Genomic DNA, 26704 nt, shown 5'->3' on the forward strand with positions numbered 1-26704 from the left:
CACTACAATAAATCTTAGTCTGCTGGTGGCTTCCCATGATGCTCTGAGTGTTTCTTCTTCACTCACCCCTTTCACTCCCTATGTGTTCTTCCCGTTAAAAGGGAGTTTCTCCTTCCCACTGTCATCAAGTGCTTGTTCATAGTGAGTTGTTTCAATGTTTGACCTAACAATATAAAGTGTCTTGAGCCAACTGTTACTGTGATTTGGCGCTGTATAAATAAAATTGAATTGAATTGGATTAGTCACGCTTTTCTTAGCCCGCCCACTGCTACTCGCATCTGCCCCAAAGTCTCACGTCGTCACATCTTCTGCATTGTCTGAACCGATGATGGGGACAGCTGGCTGTGAGCCCCAGCCCAAAGCATGTGACTGGCGCAGCAGAACTGCTTACTGAAGCACTCTCACAGCAGATAGAAATCACTACAGACAAACTGTGCTGATCAGGCAGAAGAATGCAATAATACTTACCTCTGACAGATCTCATTTTGTTACAGGAGAAGCAGCTTTCTGCTTGAGCACACTGGCGTATGACCACTTTTCTTCTTATTATTATCTCTTTTCCTGCCTGCTCACTGGTTACAAAACACACATCTAACTGGGACTCCATCTGTGAGATACCACGTGTACGAGATATGATTCAGAATACAGTGGATCTCACATTGTGGCATCCAGCATTCCTGAGAGTGGGATCTATCCGAGTATGTGTGACTCACTCTCTCTCTCTCTCAGAGTACACTGGCATCAGTTTGTGTCAGCTGTTGTTACCATGCATAAGTGTCTGTCAGCTTGGTGATAGCAGGTGTCACAGGCACCTTGTAGACTCTAACAGAGAGGAAATAAGTGGCTTTCTGTTGATTAGAGACTTCTCTGACAGGGATCCGTCAGGCTTACACCACCGCAGATCACTGCTTCACTCTGCTTCACTCTGCTTCGACTGCTTAAACAAGCTTCAATACTTGAAGGTTGTTTCAATACGGTAAACACCCTTCAGCCCTGCAGCTCTCTCTAGTTAACTCTATGGAAGATTAAGTGACTCTGCAAACTTTTAGTTCTCATCTCCATGTTCCCATTGGAGGAAATTACATAAGAGATGTGGAGGTGCACACACACAGTCAGGCCCCATCGCTTACAAATTCCAGCTCCGACCGTGGCAGGCTAATAGAAAGGAACCGAGCTTCTTTTCTGGCCTGTAATTATATGTCTGACAAAACAAGAAAAACACATTAGACTGACATGGTAAGGCAGCCATGTTACAAGAAGAAACCCCAGGGAAATCACCAGGGTCGCTAGGGATATTAACCATCCACTGCAGTGCTGAATATTTTACAGAGCCAGAATTAGACCTTTTGGATGTGTTTGTGACTGAATGTGGTGAGTACTTCAGTTCCTTCAGAAATATCATCATTAGGGCAGTCATGTTATCAGATTTTCACACTGTGGTCCAAAGAGTTTATGTTAAAGATATTTTCCCAATATCTAAATTACAAAATATATATCAGTAATAACCCTACCAGCAAAATCAATGTGGATTTTTGTCTATCGTGTGTTGTCTTTTTTTAAGAAAATAAATGAAACTCCAAATAAAAGTGCATGAAGGCAACAAGCGTCTGTACAAAAGATCATAAAAAGAATAATCCCTCAGTTACTTACAATATTTTCATATGTGCAATATTTACTTGATATTTTATTTTTAAACCTCACATTTATTGTTTACTTCTGTAGGGGCATCCCTAGCTGATTTTAATTCAGTGGACTTATATTCAGAGAGTGAAGTGTGGCAGTGATCAATCTGAAGCTTCGCTGGGAGATGCTTCCAGTCTTCCCTTAATTCCAAAACCCAGATTAAGTCCTCAAGAAATTAAACCACTCAGTCCTCTCTCTCCAGTCTTCTTACCCCAGACATCATTTACAGTTGTGCAAATCCATACAGGGTGTTCGCCTCTCAGGCAGCATGCTCCATTAGGATTTAGAAGCAGCTGTGTGAGGTATTTGGATGCTCCTTTGGCTCAGTAGGATGCTGTACAATCCGCAGAGTTTTGATTCAAAGTGAATCAGATTAAATCATATGCAGAAGATCGCAGAGAGAAGAAGAACTGCCGCAAGCACTCGGTGTCGGCGGGTAGCTCATGCTTCACGTTACAGAAGTTGCAAAAATGAAGTAATTTCCTGATCACTCCCTGAAGCAAACATCAAATTATTAGTTTAGTCCCACAGAAGAGAATAAAGTAATAACAATCGAATTACGTGCACTTGTCCTGTGCTTAATTAGGAAACTATGTTTACCCTGGCTGCACAGAAAAAGAACAATCCACTCCAAGTAACACTTATAAACAAATTCATGTACAAGCCAAACCATTTGGGAGCGGTATCCATGGTAACGCACACTGAGTAGGAGCAAAAGAGACTGAATTCATTTCAAAGGGAATGAAGAAAAGTGCTGTTGGGAGTCTTCCACAGAGACGATCAAAATCTATGTCTCAATTTTAAGATAACCTTAGGTGAAAATGTGCTTGTAACCCTGCAACAATCTGCAAATGCATCACAGCCGGGATTTGGCAGCGCAGCTTTATGTCGACTGTACATTTGATAGAGAGATGCGACGCGGATGCCTCTTACATCCCAGATTATCTCCAGCAGAGATTGACAGCTTAAAGTTAAAATAAGGTTCGCCATAAGGAGACCCCTCTGGCAGCCTCCTGGTAAAAATAAGACGTGATGAAAGACCTGCACTCATGTGGGCATATTCTCAGATCCTCCTCTCAGTACATGTAGGTCAAAGTAAGAATAGTGTAGATGTTATTCACAGCTGCACTGAGCAAACACAAACTCCTCTGTCCTCGCCTCTGGAGTCACACTAAGACATCCCATGGTGAGACTTAATTAAATCTTCATAGCACACTCCTCACTCATCCTTCATCATCTGCCATTTTGGCTAAGAAATCATCCAAGTCGTGTGTGTGTGTGTTTTTTTTAAGGGAAAACACATTCAGGCCTTGCATAGAAACAGCGTGTTTCCATGCAAAAGCACCTGATAACCTGACTCAGATATTTTCATGCAACCTGCAGAAACCGAATGCAAACTGTTAGCTCAGAGTTTCAAGAGATTTTCAAATGCTGATTAAGGTCAGCAGGCGGTTTTATGATGCAGAACTGTCATTAAGGTCCAGCTATTCAAGACAGGACAGACAACAAATCTTTTGTGCCTCTGTTAGGAAGAATCAATGAGGACCTTCTAAATATGGATGCCATTCACCCTCTACCCCACATCAGTACAATGCAAAGTAGTACTGGGTTGCACTAATTGTGCGAGGCTGTAGATTACGTATAATCATCAGCCACTGTTTCCCATTTGAGTGCTGAATAACGCATTCAAATCCTAAACTGACACCACATTTTCTTTTCTTTTTTCCCTCATAAAAGAATGACTGAGGACATTTGCTGTATGCATTTTGTACTGAATCTATTACTTGTTATTTGAGCCCGGTGTCTCAAAGTGTTTCCATTCAAATCCTGCTTAGTAAGCCTATCAAATGACGTGTGCAAAATCAGCTTTGACATTTGCTTCAGTTTGTGAATAAACAGCATTTTTAATGTATGTAATTACACATTCTGGTTCTAACCAATGCAGATGCACCTGAGCTTTGCAGCTTCTCTGGGTTGTTTAAATGGGTCAGCTCTAGAAATATCCTCTCTCAGAGAAGTGTGGCCTCCCTCCCCTTTTGTCTTCTCCCCTGTCTGTAAAGGAACGAGAGTACTGCTGGCAATAGCCTCGAATGCTTTATTTGTGAGCAGCAAAGTCATGAATGCTACATTAGGATGACTGCACAACAACTGGACTACATGAGAAAAGAGAACGACCATCCAAGTTTCTGTTGTTTCTTGAGAAAGGATTTTCCAGGCCATGATCAACTCTGTCCAGTAACAACTGGCTACATTCCACCTAGTTTTTTAGATAAAAGTAGCTTTAAGCAACAAAGTATGTACTCTTTCAAAGCCTGAATATGCTGTACTTTGACTAGATACCCACAAAGCATTTGATTTCACTGAATGGCCTATTTTACTGGAAACTCCCAAAGAGGTTTGGATTTATTTTGGTGGATGGGAATTAAATGATCCATCACTATGCTAAATCTTCTGTTATAACAAATAAGATTATGTAAGAGCATCAGGTTGTCGTATTATGCTGTATGCCAGTGATTTGCTTGTTACCTTAGTGAATAATTGATATAATTCGGCTCTTCAGACCATGAGTAAGTCAGCCCACCCCCCCAGCCTGAAATACAGCCGGTGAAAAAAACATGTGTCACTCGCTGTTGCTCTCTTAATATCTTACAATTGGTAAGTAATAGTTATGATCTCAGAAGTTCACTAGATTCTTATTCAAATTAAATATACATTTGATAAATTCTCTTGTAGTTTGATTACTTACCACACCATTGCTAGACAACACTTTTGATACAAGGTGTGGATACGCAACTTACTCTGTTATATGCTACTTTTCATTTTGTGAATGAAGCTGTGGTACTAGTGTTTTTTCTAGTACCAAACAGTACAGTTCTTCCCCATATTTGTGATTCATATTTCATGCTTTTATCTTTTATGGAGGCTTGAAAAAAGAATGAAATGTGAAGGACTGCAAAGTCTTATATTAAGAGTTGTTCAATAATACAGCAGCCACTGGTTAATTCAGTTTAAAGTGATTCACTGTTTTCATTATTTTAAGGTCATGCTACATAAATTTTACCCCTCTATGTCTCTAGTCTGTGATAAATGTAAATTAAATGATGTCACATTTATTTTGGGCTTGTCACACCCCCACCCCTCCATCTTTTTTTCTGGGTTTTATCAAAGGACTCTGTCATTTGTTCCTTTACTTCTTTAGTTCATTCCATGCACAACACATTTCATGATGCATTAAAAATTTATATATTTTTTAAATTTATTAGATTTTCTTTCCTGATCAGATGAGCATTTTACCTGCAAACCAGACCTAGATTTGTCAGGAAGGAACAGCCAGATAAGAACTGCAAGCAAAGCAGACAGAGCTTTAAAAACCACGGTGACCTTTCTTGAGCGAGCAGCTATAAAACATCCTGCCTGCAAATTGGATTTTGCACTCCAGACACTTTTGTCTGCAATGAAAACTTTCAAGGAAGAAAAAAAAAAAGAATCAATCTGGTGATTAAAATTGAACGCTCTCCCTCTCTCTCATTGCATAAAGCCTACCTGCCAAAACATTTGCACAGACAGATGAGGGAAAGTAAAATCTAATTTTAATGTAGTTCTTTCAGCTGTAGATGCACTCACTGAGTTGTACAAGACAAGGCAATGAAACACATCCCTCTCCACATTAGAGGGGGTGCTTAATAGTATCGCGCCTCTCTCAGCTGCAGCTGGTGCATTCAGATTTTAAGCCCGAGTGAAAGCCCCAAAATTTGGGAACATAATAGTTGTGTTTTTACTCAAACACCATGAATGGGTCTCTGTTCTACAAAGAAGGGATGCCAGTTTAGTTTTGTTTGGTAGTGTGCGGGCCTTGATTTCCGTTTTTCTATGTGACTTAAAGTCGTACGATTAAAATTTGAGCATCAAGAAAAACTTTGTTTTTCAGCAATGCTAACATAATTGCTAATACAATGATGAATCATAATGACTGTGTAGTAATACATACAAAATCCCAGGGCTCTGTTCTGTAGCACTCAGGATGCTTTTACTTACTTAAAAAGGATGTTTTTTAATATAAATGAACACTTTCAATGGAAAAGGAATGCATATACTGTATTATAAGTCATTTGTAATGGCCAAATAAACATGTTACATTGTAATATGGCAGAATAAATAGTTCTGTGGTGTTTGTGTGCTTACAGAAGTGAGACTGTAGGCGCACACCACCTTGTGGCCACATTAGTATGTTTTATATTGAAAAATACTGTCAAACTATAGGACATTCCTAAAAGACATTTCTTTACAAGCTACAGTCAATATAATTTATTTCAAATATAATTCAAATATAAGCCTCTAGCATTTCCACCACCAGGATCACATCTTGAAAATATAAAAAAGGTCAAATGTCAGAAAGTCTCAAATCAATCAGTTCCTTTACTTCTTGTTCTTCTTGTTAGCCACAATAGAAATCACTAAGAACTGACATCAACCCAGAAAAGCTCAGTTGTTTGACCCTCAGCATACCAGACACATTATAGAAAAGGTCAAAAGATATGGGTTCTCAAAGGGTACTAAAAAAATACTGGAAGACTGTTCAGACTTCATCTGATATCTTGGGGCATGCAGATACCCCGTGAAGCAAAAATGCATTTTCCGGCTATATACATATCCAAATAAATGCTACTGTGAACTTAAAACTATCACTCTAATTGACTTTGGACTCCTGCAGGCCAGGAGGATCAAAGTCTTATCAGGGACAAAAATGGAAAAAGTGCCTTCAGTTCATGTGTTGAAAAAAGGGGTTGTGTTACATAGAAAAAAAAAACAACTTATACAATGAGAGTGAAAGAAGTAGCATTTGAAGATACGTGGAAACCTCTGCTAGAGTTTCTGAAGCACAAAATGTGTCCTAATAATTCTCTTATATGGTCTATGCAGTCTATATGTATGCGTATTTAAGAGAAATCTAATTAAATTGTGTTTTTACAAAGTAGTGTGCGAAACTGTTCAGTGGAGTCAAGGGGGCTCACTTTACATTTTCCAACACCTAAAACGGCTTTAATAGATTTAATAATAAGAGAAATGGGAAGAGGTAATAACAGACTTTTTCATTGGTGGCCCATAGAGGTCAAACACACTGCAATTTAACAAAACACCAGCAAATTAAAAAAATCCTTCAAAAGCACACAAAACACAACATAAGTGGAATGAAACAAAACTGAACTAGATAGAAAAAAATATATATAACACACACACAATGGAAGTAGAAAACGCTTTTTTTAAAAACAGGCGGCAAGTGTTCATGGGGAGACAAGAACGTGACGGAACAGCTGCGGCAGGGACAAGCTAGCAGTAAACAGCTAATAGCAAACATGTATCTACAGTATTGTATGAATCATGTGATTAAAACACACATTACCTGAATCTTTTCTAACTCATAACACAGATGAGTCCCCTCAGTGCAGTTCTTCGCACATTTTGGCTTCGGTCACTTTCGTTGCTGGTCCGTCGCATTATTATCTTCCCCAAAACACTTATGTTGTTTTACTTAAACTTACTTCTGTGGGCTGTGTTTTGGGGGGGGCTAAGGATTAGCATCTTTCTATTTGCTGGTGGTATCTTTAGTTGCAGTGCATTTGACCTCTCAGGGCCACCGTATTTTTTAGCTTACAGCAATGCAGAGAATAAACAATACTTTGGCTAATATTAAAGTCATTCACAACCGAATACTATGCACTGTACCCATTTAATATAAATACCTAAAGTCTATGAATTACTATTATATATATCCTTTAATTATTTTTCTTTATAACTGAAAAACGAAAATAAGATAAAATGCAAGCCTGTAATTATCGATCTGATTGATAAAGTAAGCTATAAAAATAAATGTTAACAAAAGTGTGAAAATAAACTGAAAAAGCAATGATGTCTCTCACCATCAAGGACACTCAGGACAGCAAAATGAAAAGAAATTTGAATATGAATGTTACTCAACAGTTCTGCATTAATCATTTAGACTAACTGGTGTTGTTACAGTTATTCAGCAGCTGTGTCAGCATCTTTTAAAACCTACTTTACTGTACTTTTCTCAAATAAACCAGTCATTATTTGTCATAGGTTTTATTGGACATGTGCATGTTGTAATAACATACTCATTTTCACATAATATAGCTACATTGCATATAACATCAATATCATTTTTATTACATTTATTTCAATAATCCACCATGATTTATATTATGCAGTATCTTATTTTTGATTAACAAAAAAAACCTCTCAGCTTTTTGATTTTTGCACTTACATCTATGATGTACATTTTAAACTCTGGCAGGCATCAACTGACAATCAATTTCACTCAAACTTGTAAGGATTTTACCGTCTCACAATGATTATACGGTGGAATTAAAAAACAATAAAAGGAGCTCTAAGAAAGAAGACAATGTACATTCACAGTCAGATATATCAACCACAAATAATGTAAACCCTTAAAAAGAAAATATAAAAAAATAAAAATAAAATATCAACATGACTTCTTTGCATTGCCGTCATGGCTCATCCTGTCAGGCTCCAGAGGGCTCGTGGCAAATGGTGTTTCTCAGTTTGGCCAAGACACCTCTGAGTGAAAGGACGGCATGGTTTTTCAAAGATAACCATCAGTGCTAAATGTGATGGCTCATTTTCATAAATTACACACTCAGTGTGAAAATTACTCCTCTCTTACTTATTCTCGGCTGTGCCATTATGAATCTGACAGTTACGTACTGACACTGAGTAACTGTAAAATGTAAAAATGAAGCCCTCCATTACTTATGCATAACATAACAAGCACCGTATAGCAGTGCCATTCACGAGAAAATTGTGCATGTACAAAAGGAAAAAGTAAGTAAACTATTTTCCCAGATAAACTATAAAGTTTAGAGACACACAGAATATCAGCAAGCACAAATAGCAGCAGGGGAGGAAAGTGACAATCTGGATCACTCAGAGCTTTGCACAACATCTATTTGGTTTGACCAGGTTACAAAACAACATTCACACGTTTATGCACCATTGAACACAAGGGGTCACTGTGGCTACATAAACAGAAAAACACAGGCAACATGGAGAATCTGCAGGGGGACCAGGACTCACTTAGACTTTTCACTATTGGGTCTTCTCTAAAAGCGTGATATTGCCATACTATATCACCATATGAATCTATAGAACTCCTTCTGGAAGACATTTATAGTGCCTGGAGAAGATAAAACATTCTTCAGTGACAGCTTGGATTTTCAGAGACGTGATCAAAGAAAGTTTTGTCGGTGCAAAAGATGCGTGGCAGAATTGTGAAATCAACTGCAGAGAAGCATCGTGCAGTTGGCATTCCTAAAACTTGTCACCGTTTTACCTTTCTACGTGGTACAAATGAATTTCACAAACGTAACATTCCTTGGCTGAGTGTGCTTTGGAGTGCATCTTACGCTGACCTACTGCTAAGACCTCCTACGTAAAACCTATTGTACATCTATTAAACTCAGTAGCTGGTTAGCAGTTTTTTTTTCTTGTCACATTGCTTTGAAAATTCAGGAAAATAAACTGTAAGTACCGATATTTTTCACTAACTGTACCTGAACAGTCGCCAACCCTGTCTACACTGGATCCCACTGTACCATGCCTGTTACAGACATGGCAGCACCCCAAAGCAGGAACCCTGCTTTGTCAAGTGGCAGATGAATAAACCTGAAAACCATTGTATTCAAGTATAATTTTGCAAGATATACTCTGTGTGCAAATGTGTTTGAAATAATAAAACATTCTAGCTCATTAAAATGCATGCTTTTCCTTCTTTTTTTTGTAAACAACCACTATAAGACTGCAATGGAAGACCCTCACCCACACACAAGTGTCACAATCAACTGGACATCCCTGAGACAGCTCCATTTGATTTGACGCTCTTGTCTGTGTAAGGCATGCTTTCAAGTTAGAGAGCTGCTGGGCTTTTGTTCTTCTGCAACAAAAAAAAAAACAAAACAAAGAAAATCGGGAGCCACGACATACTCACGACACCAACTACTCTAATACTAGCTAATTTAACTACATGTGACAACACAGTTACAAGCGCCAAAGTCAGGGGTTGGGAAATGCAACCATTGCCTCCTGTTGACATGCAGCTAAGACATCACCATGAGCGATCTACAGCTTGAACAGATCTAGCATTTGCAAACACTGGACATCCTTTTTGTGCAGCTGTAGTCATTTGGGCGCCATACAAAAATAATTAGGGAATCAGGAAAGCAGGGAGAATGTTGTTGTTAATTTTGCAAGGAGTAGAAGTGTGAAATAGTGGTGTAGCTTTGTTTTTATTGGGGATACATGGAGATTATTTAGTGGCTTTAAGTCAGTTTGACAGCTCTTTATTCAAAATTAGGGGTTAGCTACATTTTCACTGTTTTTACTATGACACAAATATACTATTTTTAGACAAGAGGAGATAATAAACTAGATGCTGCTTTTTTATTTAAAATATAATATTTGGCTATCTTCCCTTCCCCAATAACTTTCATACAGCGCCTCAAGTTACTTGAACATAACGGCCACGATGAATTTACAGCACAAACAAACAAGTGAGAGCAATATTGTTTTGTTTCGTATTCATGCATATACAGGCTTCAGTGTGGAGTACAAACAGTTTTGAGTATGATTACTTAAGCTCGAGGCAAGGCAGGGAATGTTTAAGACATCAGTGCCTAACTGTATTCTACTTTTTGTTCGTTTTAAAAGAGTTAAACCATGTAGGCAGTGGCTATCAAGTGTGTACATTTTCACATCAGGCTCAGTGTACATGAATTAAAGACGGCATCCGGTTGGTCCTTGTTCGGAGGGGGAAGAAGGGGTCTGTCCTTCAGTTTGCCTGTCTCTTTTTCTTTCAGGAGGAGAGGGAAAGAGGGGCTTTTGCTGTCTCAGTCTGAGAAGAGACTGGCAAAAGATTTGCGTAGATTGCGTATGGTTTCGGCCTTCACTTCATCCTGGCTAAGGCTGGCTCGTGGCGCTGGGGTTTCTGGAATGTTGAAGGTATTGGTAAGAGACTGGGACTTGCTATAAAGAGAGGAAAATGGCAATAGAGGAGAGGAAGAGGCTATTAAAGTCATGCAGCAAACCCATGGAATGAAAAGACTGGCGCAAGGCAAGACAGAGAGAGGGAGAGAAATGAGAGAAAAGGCTCAGTAAACAATGATAAAGCGCATTCCTTTCCTCGGGTCATTCAGTATTACCTTATCATTTCAAGTTAGCTTTGAATATGATATGGATATTGAAGGACTTTTCTGGAAAGCAAAGTGATGCATGTTTTTGTATGCGACTGACAATAAGAGGGTTTATGTCTCATTGTCAGGAGAGCATAAAGAAGCTCAAATATTAAATCCAAAATCAGGATTATGTATTCCCAATTTTGTGAATTATTTAGGTTACATTCTGTTCACGCAGCAACGTCAACCTGATATAAGGTGTCCTGTGTGGCACCGATGGAACATTGCAGCTGGATAGGCGCAGCTGTCAGTACTGCTGTGGAGGCTCACTGTGCTCCTCATAAGAGGAAAGAGTGACACACTGCAGAGCGCACTTCCTACTTTAAGCAGAAGCAAGAAGTAAAGAAGCTAAAGCAGGCAGAGACTACCGAATCATGGCTAACCTGGTTAAATTAAGACGTGAATGATTTTGTTTACTGTATAAATAAATAAATTGTCTGAACACCTGACGGCAAAATGGCAATACGTAATTACATGTGTCCAGTTTTTTTTTTTTATTAAAAAATGTAAAGTTTCACCCCGAGGCCCTTACAGCATATGCGGTGATTCAGACACTGCGCTCCACTGCGAAGCTGTCAATTTACCAGTTGATCTATGTCCCTTCGCTTACCCATCGTCACTAGTTTTGGGTAGTAATCAAAGAATGAGATGCTGATACAAGGGGCAAAATGAGCTTTTTCCAAAAGGTAACTGGCCTCCCCCTTAGCAACAGAGTAAACTAGTTTAGCTATTCAAGAGCATGTCAGAGTGGAGATGCAACTATTCCACACCGAAAGGAGCCAACTGAGGTGGGTTGGGCATCTGACACTGATGCCTCCTGGGTGTCTCCTGGGTGACAAGTTCTGGGTATGCCCTACAGGGAGGAGGCCCGGGGGCACACCTCAGTATTCCACAAGATAATCTGGAGAAGGTAGCTGGGAAGAAGAAAGGCTTCCCCCAAACCCCCCGGCGATAAGTGTCAGAAAATGGATAGATGGATACTCAAAAACTCCATGATACTAAGGCCTTGCAGTGGGATTAACTTAGACCTGATGGTCTTGTCTTGGAAACCCTAGAGGTTCTATTGCACTTGGAGGTACGTCATTAAGTCTAGTAATAATATCTCCACTTATCTCTCCTTTCCTCCACTCGGCATGTGTCTGCTCCACTCCATGTGTGTCTTATACGGAGTAAAGAAGGAGCAGAGGAGACTTGAACTCACGGTGAATCAGAAAGCAGAGGAGAGACGCTCAGCACCAGCAGGCTCTCACACTGAGCTGAAATAGACAAGCTGTGCTCTGAACTAAGTATGCTATCACACAATAAGTTATGTTTAATAATGTTAAAATATCTGATGACCATGTGTAGCCTCACTGCCAGTCGATGGCATTAGTTTCATAAGTTTTACAACAATCTAGATATGTAAACAAGGTTCAAAAGTTTGTTTACATTAAAGCGATCTTTAAATATCACAATATGTAGATTCATTACGACTTCCGCTTGTTGTTTTAACGTATCCAGCGCTCTGCACAGACTTTGAAATATTATGTTACGTGAAAGTGCTGCTGAAGGACTGAAAAGTGTAAAAATCAATAAACCATGCACATTCGGGTGGCTCATTTGTCATTAAATAGATTTCCCATGTGGCATGCATGTCACAGTGCAGGCAATAAGAAGGGATCTTCTGCTTGAAGGATGAGGTGAAACCGATCCCATTTATCATTCACAGCTACTTACTTTAGTTGTGGAGAGCCGCCCATAGCCGGGCTGTCCTGACTAGGCTTCTGTGGAGGCTGAGGCTTCTGTTGTAGAGGGGGTCGTCCTCCTGGGCCCCCCTGGCCCTGAGCGGCAGGACGTGGCTGCTGGGTGGTGGGTGCTCCAGGGCGTCCTTGTTGACCGGGAGCCCTCTGTTGCTGTGTCCCTCCCTGTGACTGCTGTCTAGGGGGCATGGCAGGCCTCTGCTGTGGTGGAGGTTTTTGGCCTGCAGATGGTTTCTGCTGCGATACAGACTGCTGCCTCTGAGCTTGAGGGGATCCTCCTTGGCTTCGCTGAGGAGAGCCCTGACCAGACGTAGGTCTCTGACCTTGAGTCGCAGGCCCTTGGCTTGCCTTAGTCTGGTTACTGGGGTCACCAGTGGCAGCAGATTGTTGGGTCTGTACAGGAGGTTGGCCTTGAGGTTGTGGACGCTGCTGAGATGGAGGGCTTTGCTGAGGACCACCTATCGGAGATAAACAAAAGAAGGAAACAAATCACATTCAAATTCTGAAATATTTTTCAAGACCCTAAAAGTCCAGTTCTTACCCTGTGGTGAAGGACGCTGTTGAGACTGTGGGACTCTCGGTTGTGAGACTGGCTGAGGAGAAACTGCTTTCTACAAGTTAACAAGGGGAAAAAATCAATACAAAGCAAAAATGACATTCATTAGATGGCTAATCATAGAAAATGATAATGTATAAATATTTTAAATGTCTCTTAATTTGTTTAGAAATTTTTTCTTCCACAGCATGATCTAGCAAATCTCTTAATCACAACATTCATAACATTTTAAGCCACATTTAGAATTCTGACGGAAATCTACGTTCTAACTTACCTCATAACCAGAAACTCCTCTTAACCCTACACTGAATCCTTCCACGCCACTCAAGTCATTGCAGGCAAAGTAAATTACAGTGTGGTCTGTTTAAAGTTGTTATTTGATTGTCTCTCTGATGTGACCATCTCAGATTTAGAGTACCCCAGGGATCCATGCTTGGCCCACTACTTTTCTTAGAAACATAACATGTGTTTTTAAAAAGATTAAAGAAAATATAATGCAGATCCTGTTGACGTGAAGCTCACTGAGTCTTGTTTTAATTGTTTCTTTCATATTTTTATGCCCACTAATATACAGTTAGGTCCATATATATTTGAACACTCTCACAGGTTTTGTTTTGGTTTTTCTTAGCTTTTTACTGAAATATATTCCAATTATAGTTATAGAAGGGACATAACGTGTAGAATCTCAGCTTTTATTTCAGGGTATTCACATTCAGATTGGATGAAGGGTTTAGGAGTTCATTTGAGGCGTGTCCCTTGCATTTGGAAGATTTTACTGCAAACAGACAACATGCGGTCAAGGGGGCTTTCTATGCAGGTGAAACAAGCCATCCTTAGGCTGCGAAAAAGAGGATTAGGGTTTTCTGCAAGATGCAAGACACTTATAAGCCTCAAGAACGGAAAGGCTAGGCTGGACTTTGCTAAAAAGACATCGAAAAAAGCCATCCAGTTTTCAGTGTTGTAAAAACATTCTTTGGACAAATGAAACCAAGGTCAACCTCTACCTGAATGATGACAAGGAAAAGTATGGCGAAGCCGTGGAGCAACTCAAGATCTAAAGCACACCACACCATCCGTAAAACACATCAGAGGCAGTTTGTTGCCTAAAGTGTGCAATTTTTTGAATGCAATCTTTTTGTTCAACCTGCCGAATTAAAGCTGAAAGTCTGCACTTCCACTGCATCTGAGTTGTTTCACTTAAAATTCATTTTGGTAGTCTACAGAACCAAAATGACAAGAAAAAGTGTCTTTTTCCTAACATTTATGGATCTAACTGTACTTAGTGTGTTACTACTAAAAGTGTGGAAGATAAGGAAAAGTTAGGGTGTGCTGGAGCAAGGAAAGCATGTCTGTTGTTTGAGCACCTGTGCTGGCTGTCCTGTACGGACTGTGGAAGAGCTTGAAGTACGTGGAACAGCCTGGTTCATTTTGGAAACCACTAGTTCTGCAATATGAACGCGATCCTCGTCCTGCTGGTCCCCAATCAGTGGCATCGAACAGTCATCAACCTTAAAAGACCACAACTTGATATAATTAGTGGACTCCCCTTAAGATCATAGAAAACATTGATATCATTGTCATGTAGTACCTCTATGATGTAGTCCTTGCCATCTTTACCATGTAGAGCCTCCACAGCACAGATGTCCAACCCTCCAAAGATATCGGAACAAGAATCCACCCACATTCTGTACCTGCAGTGACATATTAATCAGACCTATTATAGTGCAGTGCGATACAATTTGATTTACAGTTTTGTTTCATTTTCAACTCTGCGCTCTTACTTGTCTGACATGGCCACCTGCTCAAGCATAGATGAACCAGTATTGGTTTTCCAGTTGCCAGAAATTGATGTTCGCCTGTTAATTAAAATAAAGACTTAACTCCACATTCTAACCATTTTCACTGATTTTATTTTCATGCATGAACCTGAGAGGAAGTTTCACTCACATGTAAGCCTTGTAATTGTTGCCAATCTTCTGAATGCGCACATCATACTTTGCATCAATAAATGGCTCAGATGTGGCGTAGGTCTTGGTCAGTGCCACAACACTAGCAATATCTTGAAAATCATACTGATTGTCCACTTTCACCTAAAGCAGCAAGAGTGAAAATATTAATATAGTGACATCAGCGTGTTCAGGTGGACGTGAGAAAATACTTAAGAACTCTAGATTTACCTTTCCCATCCCTGAGTGAGCATGGCCCATCTTTACCACGACAGGAAATTGAGGGGAGGTAATCTGCAAAAAGAACATTAAAACATGCTCAGATTTCTTATAAATGAACTTCCTCGTAGTGCCCCAGTGATTAAAACACCAATTATTATATCAGTTCTGATCGGGGCAGATATTATGATTGGTACTGATGGCCTGAAAGCCAGCCCAGTTCTGTCAGTCTGTGACAGCAGGGATGGATTAAACTGCTCTGCACCAATCCGTCTCAGTTTAAGTGTAGCAACACTAACTTGGAACTCAAGAAATCAAACACTCACCATCTACCAATTACAAAAAAAAAAGTCGATGCTTAGAAAATGTGAGTGCTCTCAGCTGCTACATAAGATTGAATATTGACATGGAGGTAAATTACACCCCTGACATGTGACCCGTGCAGAGGTTGTGTGTGTGCGTATGGGTCTAGGTCCTTGTTATTTGAAGAGAGTAGCCATGAAAACAAACGAAAAGGAAGAGGAGAAGGATATAGGGCAAAAACTCACCATTTCCTTGTGGTTTGGATAGTAAACCTGCTCAATCAGTGGGAACTCCTCTGAGCCCAGCTGCTTGTGAAGCCTAGACATTTGAGCAAACTGAAACGTACAGAAAGATGCTGATGCGTAGTATGTCTATGTCACTCAACTAAGTGTGTGCTGGCTTTAAATGAATGCCTTAATTAAATCCTACTCACCACCCACGGTTTGTCGCAGAAATTGTAGACCGAGTGCAAAGAGTTTACACTTGGCAGTCCAGCGTACTGCAATCCAATCACTATGTTACGATGGTCTCCGTTCTTGTCCATGCTGAACGCATGCTGTCTCATCAGCACAAAGTCTGGCTTAAAGGATCTGGTTCGGGGGACATGAGCAAAATATTTAACAGCACTAAAAAAAACAACAAATCAGTTTGATGATTTATTCCATTTGAACGTTTCAGCAGAAAGTCGTAGTTTTACCAGCGCTGCAATTTCTTTTCTAAAAAGAAACATTTTGCAGAGAACTTACTTTGTAACTTTATGGCCACTCCTAATCGCATCAATGTTCACATTGTAGGTACCTGTGGCATTGGCCACCAGGTTGATCTCAGAGAACTCTGCCTGAAAGGACAGTATCAAGGTCAAACCCTAATAAACACTTCAGAAATCACAGCGGTGATGATTGGAGCCAGTGGTCAAGCAGAACAAGACACAATTAAAGAATATCAGGCTCTGTGTGAAATTCATCCTTCCTGTTTTGAGGCCACATAAGAAAGAAATGTCCGTCCAGAATGAGGTAGAGAGACTAAAATAGGAGGAGGAGAAAATGCCTTAGGCAAAGAAGATTTTAAAATGTTTATGGGCTTCTCTTCTGTTAAAATGCTGCTTAGTGGATTATATCGTGAAAGACCACTGAGTGAAACTGTAGTAATAAATATAAGGCTGCACATTTCTCCTCACAAATAGATTATTGGTCTGCTATTGGCCTAGACAATCTACAAGTCTTCATCACAAAGCAAAACTTACCTGTTCGACCTTGATGTCAAATTCCCCATGGACCTTTCGTCCTCTGAAGACCTTCACCCTGATTTTAAAGCAAGAAGTTAAATGATTACACCAAAAAGTTGATATATGGATGTGATTTTAAATTTTTGCCTTTCTATATTTAACATTTGCCAGTATTTTGGCATATTTTGAAATTTAGAGAATATATATATATATATATATATATATATATATATATGGATGTATAAATAAAACTACTGGTGTTGCATCAGGACAGGTCAGCTTCCGTTTATTGTGAATATCAATCCTGTTTCGATAATAGCAAATTTCTTAGTTTGTTATCACTATTGCATAATGCGCGCGGAGAAGAAGCTCGACTGTCTGTTGAAATCGTTTTTCTTCTGCACTTACAGCCGCTTCATTTGACAAATAGGTAATCTCCATATTCATGGCGGCCATGAACGCATAGTGCACTTGCGTAATTTCAGATTATCAGCAGAATGCAACACGAATCGATCACAAGAAGAAAAAACAAGCTGATCGTCAAATGAAAATGGCTTCTCTGCCTTCGGTCTGTTGCGCCTTTGCCATGGCACAGTTTCGGCGCACAAAACATCCTACCGGTTGTTTCACGTGATGGAAGGATACCTCTCAACAGCGGATGAATCATATGACCTTCTAGGAGTTAGGCCACCGCAACCCACGGTTTGGCACACTTTTGCTGTCTAGACGAGGCAGCGCGCTGCCAATGCGCACTGCTCTTACCAGTCGGTCTGCTGGTCGTCGATGACCAGGAGGATCTTGGCGCTGCTGGAGACACCTGCCCGGTCCGCTGCCTCCGATAAGGTCGCAGCCGCAGCAGCTGTGGTCTGTTTTACGGCGTTGGAAATGGATGAGAAGAAGCCTCCACCTCCACCTCCAGACTGCTGCTGTTGCTGCTGCTGCGGCTGCTGCGGCTGCTGCTGACTGGTGGACTGGCGCCTCTCTGCCGGCCCGGGCGACACTGCGGGGCTCTGCTGCGGCGGATCGGGGCGTTGGAGGTCGGTCATGTAGCCATTGGGTAGGTTGGACATGAAATTGCTGTCCGAGAGTCGTCGACGCAGGTAGTTCATGGTGGATATTTGTTGAAATGACGAAGGAGGAGGGTGTGGGGGTCCAAATACGCTGAATGCGACTTACAACTCGGTGTTCAGTAGGGAAATGAATGACTAGGCTACTTTCCCATGTGCAGGAACAGGACCCGATGTTACCTACAGAGAAAACAGGTCCCGTGTTAATATAGAAGGAGAAGCTCGACTATCTGATCATAACAGTGGCGATGAGTCGTGACGGTGTAGCTTAAAGAATTTGCTAAGATGCAAGAAGAAATCAGCCCTCCTTCACCTTAGCAAATTGTGCAAGCCAATTATCAGTCTCCGTGTAAAGACTGACACAAATAAAAATCTAAATTTATTGACATTTTTTAACATGTATCCTGTTTCCAGAAAGCCACCTAGCACTTCAGCAGCCTGTAGTAACAGCCACAACCGGGCATGATGAAGCCTACCTGGGAGTGTATCCAAACTGGTCTGCCCCAAGGATGACTTGATGATTCCTCGTTATTACCTCCTGGCTGTCACAGAAAAGCTCGCATACGGGTGACTCTCATATCCTCCGTGCAGGCAAGTCAGGCATCAGGCTGAAATAAATAAAGCTACAGCCCTTCCTGCATCACCGCCGTCCTTCTCATCAAGCCCCAGTTTTTTCCGTCTGCCCTGCGTCACTCCCAGTCATCCTGAGGGAGAGAGGAGCTGCGCGGTCGTCAAGTTGCAGCAGGGTGATATCCACACTTCCGGTGGCTCTTTGGGGGGAAAGAAAGAAAGAAAAATCTATGCATATCTAGGGCTGATTTTTATTGACGTCAAAGTTTGGACATAGTTAAACTAAAGAAGTAAAAATAACAGCCACTGCTAAAACCGCATAAGTGGCGAGCTGTTGTTTTGTTGAGTCTTATTAGCGTTGTTGAACTTCCGGCATTGTTCTCGTCAGTATTCTTGTAACTTGACAAGCTCCATGATGGGGGTATCAGGGTGGTGCTGATGAGAGCGGAGAAGCAGGGGCGTCGCTCGCTGTTGGACATGATCCTGCTGTTGGTTGCAATACCTCTGGGTGTTGATTTCATTCGGGCATCCTGCTGGCTCCAATAAAGCAGCAGTGGCACACCCACTGCTGGGTTGTCAGGCTTGCTGAAACAGGGTGTTACTTTTGATTTTCAACTGAGTCAATACAGACAGTGAGGGATGCGCCGTCTGTTAGTGATACTCGGAGCCCACCCCCTGGGAGCCATGGGTTGCTCTATGGAAACTGTACCGTATGGCGGAAACTACAGAGACACGGATAGAGGCCTAGAGCCGGGTGCATTTCTTATCTAAATCATTAATGCATTTTAGAGATAACAAATAGCCTATTGCTTGCTAGTAAAATGATTCAAAAATACCGCTATTTAGCTCCGATCTTAAGAGTTAAACAGTGTGAATAGTGAACTGCCTATTAATGTATCATTAGTTTACATTTATTTGTCAGTGGATGGTTTTTAGTTTTATTACATTTGAATTTGTGTGATTTCATAGAAAGTGGCTCGATTACTTTAGTTCACAAACCAGAGAAGCAATCGCTCTCTAGCTTGCCTTTCTTTTTTCTGTGCCCCTTTTTTTTTTCATTATCCTGCCCACCATGAAGGCATGCCCAGGCAATGCATCTGTCAGGTAACCATCAGTAGGGCCTACACACTTTCGATTACTCAGAAAGGGGAATGCTCAGAAAGGGGAATGCTCTTTGTGCTCTGTGGTGTGTCGCACACAGTACTACTTACAAGGAGGTTTATGATAGTTATTGACGGCGTCATTTATTTATTGGTGTTTTCCTCCTGTGTTTTCTTGCTTGCAGTCACCAAGCTGGTACCAGTGGAGTGGAGTCTCCTCACTGAATTAAAATATAGATTAGTGTTGCAAGTTTGGCTAGGCTAACAGAAAATAATTATTTCAACTTTTACCCAAAGTGATGAGGCTACTTTCTAACTTAATGAATGCCCTACCTTTATGTTTTTCTCTGCAAATGTGTTTTATGCCAAAAGAGAGATCATGGTATGCTGTGTGCGCTTAAAAAAAAATCTGATGGAAACTGAACAAACGGGATAAAAAGAAGTCACAGGCCTAAACTACTATCTGCAGCAGATGGGCATTTAAAGGTCATGGCTTTAAGTAGTCTTCCTTTAAAACCCAGCAAAGAACTGGCGGAGGTCCTGAGGCATGCATCTGGAACTTCAGTGATCGTTCTGTTTGCTGAAGCCTCATCAGAAATGGTCTCTGCTTAAGGGTGGCTGTAAAGAAGCCGTTCTTAAGGAAGGGAAACAGGAGGGGGGGGGAGGAGGCTGCGCTACACCAAACTACACTAGAACTGGACTGAAAATCAACAGGTCTTACTTAGAAAATTTAGGTTTTGGTTCAAATCATCATCAACATGTTCAGAGGAGGTCAGGAGAGAGGTAAAGCAATCTACAGCCATTTGTAAAACACAGTGGAGGCTCTGTTGTGGTCTGAAGCTGCTGAAATGCAGAAGTGTTAAAGATCTTGTCAAAATTTAGGAAAATATGAACAAGAAGGAAAAGTGAGATCTGGATCCACCATCTGGAAATTATCTGATTGGCAGCAGCTTCATTTGTCAGCATGACACTGATCTCCAGCACACTGCCAGTACAGTAAATTCATACCTGAATAGAAAAACACATCAGTCATGAATTGGAATTCAACATTATTGAAGGAGTGTGAGATCATCTCTACAGAGATTAGAACAAAAGACAGAAACATCCAAAGAAGAGCTTTGAATATATTTCAGGAAGTCTGGAGAATTATTCCTGAAGACTTCTTAAAGAAATGATGAGAAAACGTGCCTAAGTGAGTTCAGGCTGTGTTAAAGAATAAAAGTGGTCATAGCAAATATTGACTTTTAAGCTTATTAAAATTGTATAAACTATGTTTTTGTTCTTTATACTGTATGTTTCCATATAGCAATAAATCTTGTGTCCCTAGCAAAATATAAAGAACTGAGGGGTGACTCGAGACTTCCTAGAAGATCCTCTTGAGCAATTACTGTTTCTGATGTGTAAGCATTACATTACCCCAGTGACTATATGTTATCATATCAGCTGATTAAGAGTGTGGAGCCCTTTATTATGTTTATAGAATCAAAACTAGTAACAGTATTTAATTTCTGTTTAGTATAAAACTAAACCCAGGTTCTTTGTGGCTGTGCTGAAATTGTAGAATACGTTTTTGTTAGTACAGCAAGCCAAAATGCCTTGATTGCCGCTGGACAGTCGTTGCAAAACTAGAACTTCTACATCTTCCCTGGTCACTTGCAGATTTATAACCACATTCATTTCATTTTTAAAACGTTAAACTGCATTTTTTCCCCCACAAGTTATTTTCCTACCCCTGACCGTGCTATTGCTTTGTACGACATAAGGGGGCACTGTTGAGCTTAAATTAAACCTAATATTTTTCATGCACGTATGAACAGTGGGACTTCTAAAAGAGTAGCTTTTTATCACGTGAAACAAAATTCACCAACCCGTTAGGGTAAAACTCACAAGTAGAAATCTCCGACTTGTATATCAACAAAGTCCAGACAGCACAAAATAGTATTTCTCAATAAGTTTTACAGATACACCTTAAAACAATGACATTAATAATGATCCCCCCCCTTTTTTTTTTTTCATTAGAACTAATGTCACGTATCTAAGTGAGCTGCCTCCGAGGCCTTCTACATGTCGTCAGACTCGCATTACACTCTCAGAAGATTTTTTTTTTCTCATGGCAGCAGCAACATTTTCAGTACTTAGGGAGTCTTTGTCTGGCCATCAACAAAAGCCCTCGGATTACTGGTGAGGCAGGCTCAGAGTACAGCTGCATGCGTGTATGGGCAGGTCAGAAGAATGACTGGAGCTCCGGTGGGCTAAGCACTCGGAAAAATGCAGTTTGGTGAGATTACAGATTAGGAGGGAGGTGGGAGGGGGACAGGTGTTGATTCCATGTATGGGGAAACCCGCAGGCACACTCTACAAGGAACTGAAAGAAAATAATTGATGACGGGGGGTTGTTTGTTTGTTTTTTCAGGATGGAACTTTTCGTATAAGAGAAAGTGCCGAATAAAGCAAACATTTCTCTAATCAGAGTAAAGTCTGGTATACTGTGACATTTAGCGCCTTTTTTGTTTTTACTTTAGCGACGGGCCTAACTGCAGGCACATTCCCAACTGTACAGTAATAATAATGAGCGAACCGGGGCTTCTCATTGGCCCGGGCAGCAGCCAATGGAAAGGCAGGAAATGAGTCACAGGTCTGTCCGCACTCACCTGATACTTTACCTGACGGCGCTCAGACCCAGCGTCTCATTACCTTTCCAATACAGTCTATAACTGAGGCTCTTTGTGTCCTGTAAAGTCCAGCAGTCAAGGTGTTCCTCTGTATTTGGGCTCAGCAACACAAAGATAAGGAGCAATGGCTGTGGCTAACTTCCAATACATAACTCGGATGAGCAGTGGCTTCAAGGTCTACATTTTAGAAGGTAAGCTCGATTTACGCCTTTTTTTAAAAATGTCATCATGTTTCTTGATGACAGTGGATACTTGGATCTGTGGAAATAAATCTCTGCTGTGGTTGTGCCATATCATTTACTTATTTGTATGTGTATTTAATATGTATTTCTCAATATGATATGAACTATGTACAACATCTGTGTTAATTAAGTGGCATTTAGTCTGTCTGTGATATTTATAAGTCAGGCAGAAAGAATCAGATACGGTGACAATCCAATGACAGCGATAAGTAAACAATCAAGTATATGTACTGCTAGAACCACGTTTGGCTTTTTCGGTTAATATATTTTTCGGTTAATATATTTAATACACTGAATCTTACATACAGACTCCTCTGTAAATACTCACCTGAGGCTTTAACTGAGATTTTCTAAACCATGCGTTTCTGTTGGGTAACAATAAAATCCGATTTAAATGCAGTGAACCAAAAGGTCAGGAAGCATTTTCCCTCTGCTAATAAGGAAGAAATAACCATGCCCGAGGCGTTAGAAAATCAGCATAGGTGTGGTTATACCTACCCCCCTCCACAAAGCCACACTGTGTGAAGGAATAGCTCACATGTGCTATTGGAGAGTTTAGATGTTAGGAAATGTGAACTGGAGTGAGGAGTGTGGGCGTGAAGGCTGTTTTGTTTTTCTCTAGCAATGCAAAACCGATTTAAACAGACTGTCTCAATTCAGTGTGGCACCACAGACTATTGTTTCTTTAAATACATCCAGTGGCTGATTTGAATACAGTTTAGCACCGCTGCCATCCCGTCAGTGTGGATTTCCATGTGTTAACTGAACATACAGTGCAATTGTGCTGCCATTACATTTTCAAACAGTGCTTGTGTTTTGGCTGCATGCATTACACATCAGCCTGGGGATGTGACTGCAGGCTGATTTGCCCAAACGCCCCCCCGTGTGGCTTTGGTTGACATTTGATGGGTGATAAACCCTCAAAAGACTGAGACATCCAGCCCGTTTAGTGCGTCTGTCCTGCACTGTAGACATGCTTTAAACTCCTCTGATTGAACAAGCCACTGACATCAGCAGCTGCCTGTCGATGTGTTTCGACTTGTGTAATTGCAAAGATCCAGGATGTGTACGTGTTTCGCCTTGATGGCCTTTTCACAAATGGTTGACGCCCAAATCGGGGTCCTCAGACACAGAGAGCAGTTTGATGTTTTTGCACTCCATCCAAACAGGGGGGAAAAAAAGTTGTTTGCGTGTGACTGGGCTGAATGCCAATATGTAGAAAAACAACATTTACCGTTAGCGTTGAATCAGCTGTGAAGTGTTGTAACCCTCACTGATCAGGTAAATCGAGTTCTACAGCTTAACGGAGTTTACGATTAACGGTGACACAAAAAAAAAAAACGCTTTCCCACGAAAAGCAGTCGTGCAAGTTGATGTCATGGATCAAAACAAGCAGTTAGTCATCACTGCTTCACACCATTGCCAGTTAGATACAATCACAAACGTCACAATATACCGTCAGTGATCTGACGTAGGATCGGCGTTGGCAAAGGGACCGCGGGCACCTCTGATGGGGTCGTGTTTCTTTGAAAGTCTGCGTGCTTCTTCTAATCCCACATTTTAATTTTGCTCTGCAGGTCAGCCTCATCTCAGAAGCGAAGACAGATACAGACATATGACACACGACCGGGCTCGAACCCAAACGGTGTATCCAATCAAACGCAAGCGCAGCCACGAGAGAGGTCTGACTTTGGAGGAAAGGTTGGTTGAGCTGTTTAACTTTCCTAAGAACATTTTCTTTTGATAGATTCAACTTATTAAATGCAAATTCTGTCAAAAAAAAAAAAAAAAAGGACAGCAACGAGTGTCTGAAACTCTTTCAAATAATTGTTTCAGACGAGAGCGAGCGATGAGCCGAAGCAGGCTGGCCCAGAGAGCAGCCCCAGCAGTGTTCAGCAGCCAGCAGAGTCCAACACAAACCCTGAGTCCAACACCCAGCCCCACCAGCCCTCTGCCCACCCATGTGTACTACACACCAGTCATGGATGAACCCCTTGCCCTCATCAAGAAACCCAGAAAAGAAACTGAAAGCGCAGAGGAAAAGAATAAAGGCACCTCTTCCAGTCAAATTCAGGTAATTCAGCAAAGCCTGTCTAGAACACAGGGTATTTAGGAGGTCATACTGTTTACCCTACTGTATAGCCTCAGCATAGCTTCAGGCCACCAACCACAGGGGTCCATTATCTGTAGTCAGTGAATCCAGCTGCACAAGCATTCTGCGTCTAAGTGTGTCTGCAAGCCTAAGCTTGCCTGAGCTATGCAATCCAGCCGGATTCGGCAAGAAAATGTAAGTAATGGAGGGAGGAATGCCATCAACAAGACCAAACAGACTGCTTTCTCTCTGACCTGTTTATGCCACCACACTGGGAGGGAGCTGACTTTCACGCGCAAACCCAACCAGTTTAATCGGTTTTCAGATCGTGTTGTTTTTCATTTAAACTGTTGCAGTTGAAGAGCGAGTGCACAGTCAGGTTTAGCCAAAGTCAAAACAAAAACACAAAGTTTGTGGAATGAAACGAAAGCTTAAAACCAGGGTTACAACCTGTGCTTCAAGTCTAATTACTTTGAGTCTAATTATTGACTCATTTCTTTTTTCTTTTTTTTTTTCCAGATACGTCCCTCTGTGATCACTTGCGCCTCCTCGTTACGAAACCCCTCTTCAAGATCCGTGGGCCACTCATCAGGTCAGTCTCACACTCACTTGGAATGAGCTCATTTACCCAGAAGGTCACTCGCTAGTCATCACACGTGCCTCATAGCGCAGCCATACCACACAATTTTACTGACTCACTTAGGTGTGTATGTAAAGGTTTGCCATTCGTCTTCTATATTGCAGTGGTTCCCAAAGACAACTATGATAACGTCCTCGAGGAGCATTTCCAGAAGAGCTTGGGTGTTCACTACCAGAAAGCTCAGTCCCGGCAGCTCTCCATCAGCGTGTCCGTCGACGACCACTTTGCCAAGGCTTTGGGAGACAAGTGGCTACAGATTAAATCCAAGTCTTCCTCCTGTTCTTCCACACCGCCCAGCAGTCCAAGTGTCACTCACTCCCCCACCTACAGCCACAGCCCAAATCTGTGCCGCAAAGAGTCCACAAGCAGCTCAGTGCTAACGCCCAGCCACTGGTCTGTCAATTAAAGTAGAAATGGCATCTGATCCTGGTGGAAACTGGACTCTTTGAGACTTTTAACATTTCACTGCCACTCTGCAGACGGCTCTGCTGTCTGTCTGGCTGCAAATACCAGTGCAGGAGTTGACAGAGCGAGCTTACAGATGCAGGAGTGCTGTCAATTTGGATCTCCGCGTCTACAAGCTTAATACAGCAACGCAAACAAATGTAGCATTATTTGGGACATCGACATATTTTGTTACATTTCTATCCTCCGCTTGCTTGATAGCATTTGAAAAGCTGAGATAATGTAGATGGTGATGTGGGATGATTGGGGAAAAAATCCTTTACATTTCTTTTTGTAAATGTGTCATTTCTCTGAATGCCAGTTACACTGTATTATATTTATAATCTGATACCCCTGGGTGCTTTACAGTCTAAGTGACTAGCCTATCTGCTGTAAAATGTGCTTTTAAACTGTACACAAACCAGACGATTAAAAAGACCTAAAATTCATATCTCATAAACCATTTTTGTGTTTTTGTTCCCTGAGTGTGAATGGTCTGGACAACAAATGTCTCCAGAAAATGGGACGTTGAAATGAAAATGAGTAAAATGAAACAAATCTCCTTTCAAACTAAAGTGACGTGAATCCAAGGACACCTTGTTAAGATAGGGCAGGGTGGCATACCAGACAACCTAATTTCAGTAGTGAGTCAACGTGTGTCTAGAACACATCCGGCACTGCGTTTTAACTAGGGGTTGATGCCACACACAGGAGTGGAAATTAAATGGATGTGCGGGCAACTCATTCTGTACTTTTTCCTGGAAGTTCTACAGAATGTAGGGAGCAAGTTCCAGCAGGCACAAAGCTTGTGCTTTGACATTCCTGTCTCCTGAGAAAATGACTGTGTAAGATCCTACAGATCCTGTTTGGCAAGGGATAGGAGGGAGGGAAGAGTGGAAGAAAGGGTTGGGCTAACATAGGCCTGAGCATGAGAACCAGC

General features: G+C 41.2%; 2 protein-coding genes across 3 annotated transcripts; one reads left to right on the plus strand and one right to left on the minus strand.

Annotated features, from left to right (window-relative positions):
- Positions 1 to 7769: 7769 nt before the first annotated feature.
- Positions 7770 to 18734, minus strand: syn1 (synapsin I). 2 transcript variants are annotated; one of them, XM_006803097.3, is made up of 14 exons: positions 18481 to 18734; positions 17700 to 18184; positions 16956 to 17013; positions 16459 to 16550; positions 16146 to 16302; positions 15958 to 16047; positions 15422 to 15484; positions 15192 to 15334; positions 15026 to 15100; positions 14833 to 14935; positions 14609 to 14752; positions 13230 to 13299; positions 12666 to 13146; positions 7770 to 10702 (listed from the first exon to the last, which is right to left on the minus strand). In XM_006803097.3, the coding sequence occupies exons 2-14, from the start codon at positions 18044 to 18046 to the stop codon at positions 10675 to 10677; spliced, it is 1851 nt and encodes a 616-aa protein (XP_006803160.2). In that variant the 5' UTR covers positions 18047 to 18184; positions 18481 to 18734; the 3' UTR covers positions 7770 to 10674. The 2 variants fall into 2 exon arrangements, with proteins under 2 accessions (XP_006803160.2, XP_006803159.2); XM_006803096.3 differs by having other exon boundaries at positions 7770 to 10740.
- Positions 18735 to 20577: 1843 nt separating this feature from the next.
- Positions 20578 to 26215, plus strand: vgll4l (vestigial like 4 like). The gene is made up of 5 exons (XM_006803098.3): positions 20578 to 22537; positions 24166 to 24289; positions 24425 to 24662; positions 25200 to 25272; positions 25425 to 26215. Exons 1-5 carry the CDS (start codon positions 22471 to 22473, stop codon positions 25724 to 25726), a joined length of 804 nt encoding a protein of 267 aa, XP_006803161.1. The 5' UTR covers positions 20578 to 22470; the 3' UTR covers positions 25727 to 26215.
- The last annotated feature ends 489 nt before the right edge of the window (positions 26216 to 26704 follow it).

The sequence above is a fragment of the Neolamprologus brichardi genome, chromosome 12 (assembly GCF_056152115.1).
Source record: "Neolamprologus brichardi isolate AB-2024 chromosome 12, ASM5615211v1, whole genome shotgun sequence".
Classification (NCBI taxonomy): domain Eukaryota; kingdom Metazoa; phylum Chordata; class Actinopteri; order Cichliformes; family Cichlidae; genus Neolamprologus; species Neolamprologus brichardi.

Excerpts from the sequence above, each read along its gene's own strand:
- syn1 (XM_006803096.3), bottom strand. The coding sequence starts at position 18,046 with ATGAACTACCTGCGTCGACGACTCTCGGACAGCAATTTCATGTCCAAC. Across the intron at positions 14,936-15,025 it reads CAGGTGGCCATGTCAGACAA|GTACAGAATGTGGGTGGATT; the intron begins GTAAGAGCGCAG and ends ATGTCACTGCAG. Across the intron at positions 10,741-12,665 it reads GGCGGCTCTCCACAACTAAA|CAAGTCCCAGTCTCTTACCA; the intron begins GTAAGTAGCTGT and ends CTCTCTTTATAG.
- vgll4l (XM_006803098.3), top strand. The coding sequence starts at position 22,471 with ATGGCTGTGGCTAACTTCCAATACATAACTCGGATGAGCAGTGGCTTC. Across the intron at positions 22,538-24,165 it reads CAAGGTCTACATTTTAGAAG|GTCAGCCTCATCTCAGAAGC; the intron begins GTAAGCTCGATT and ends TTTGCTCTGCAG. Across the intron at positions 24,290-24,424 it reads GGTCTGACTTTGGAGGAAAG|ACGAGAGCGAGCGATGAGCC; the intron begins GTTGGTTGAGCT and ends TAATTGTTTCAG.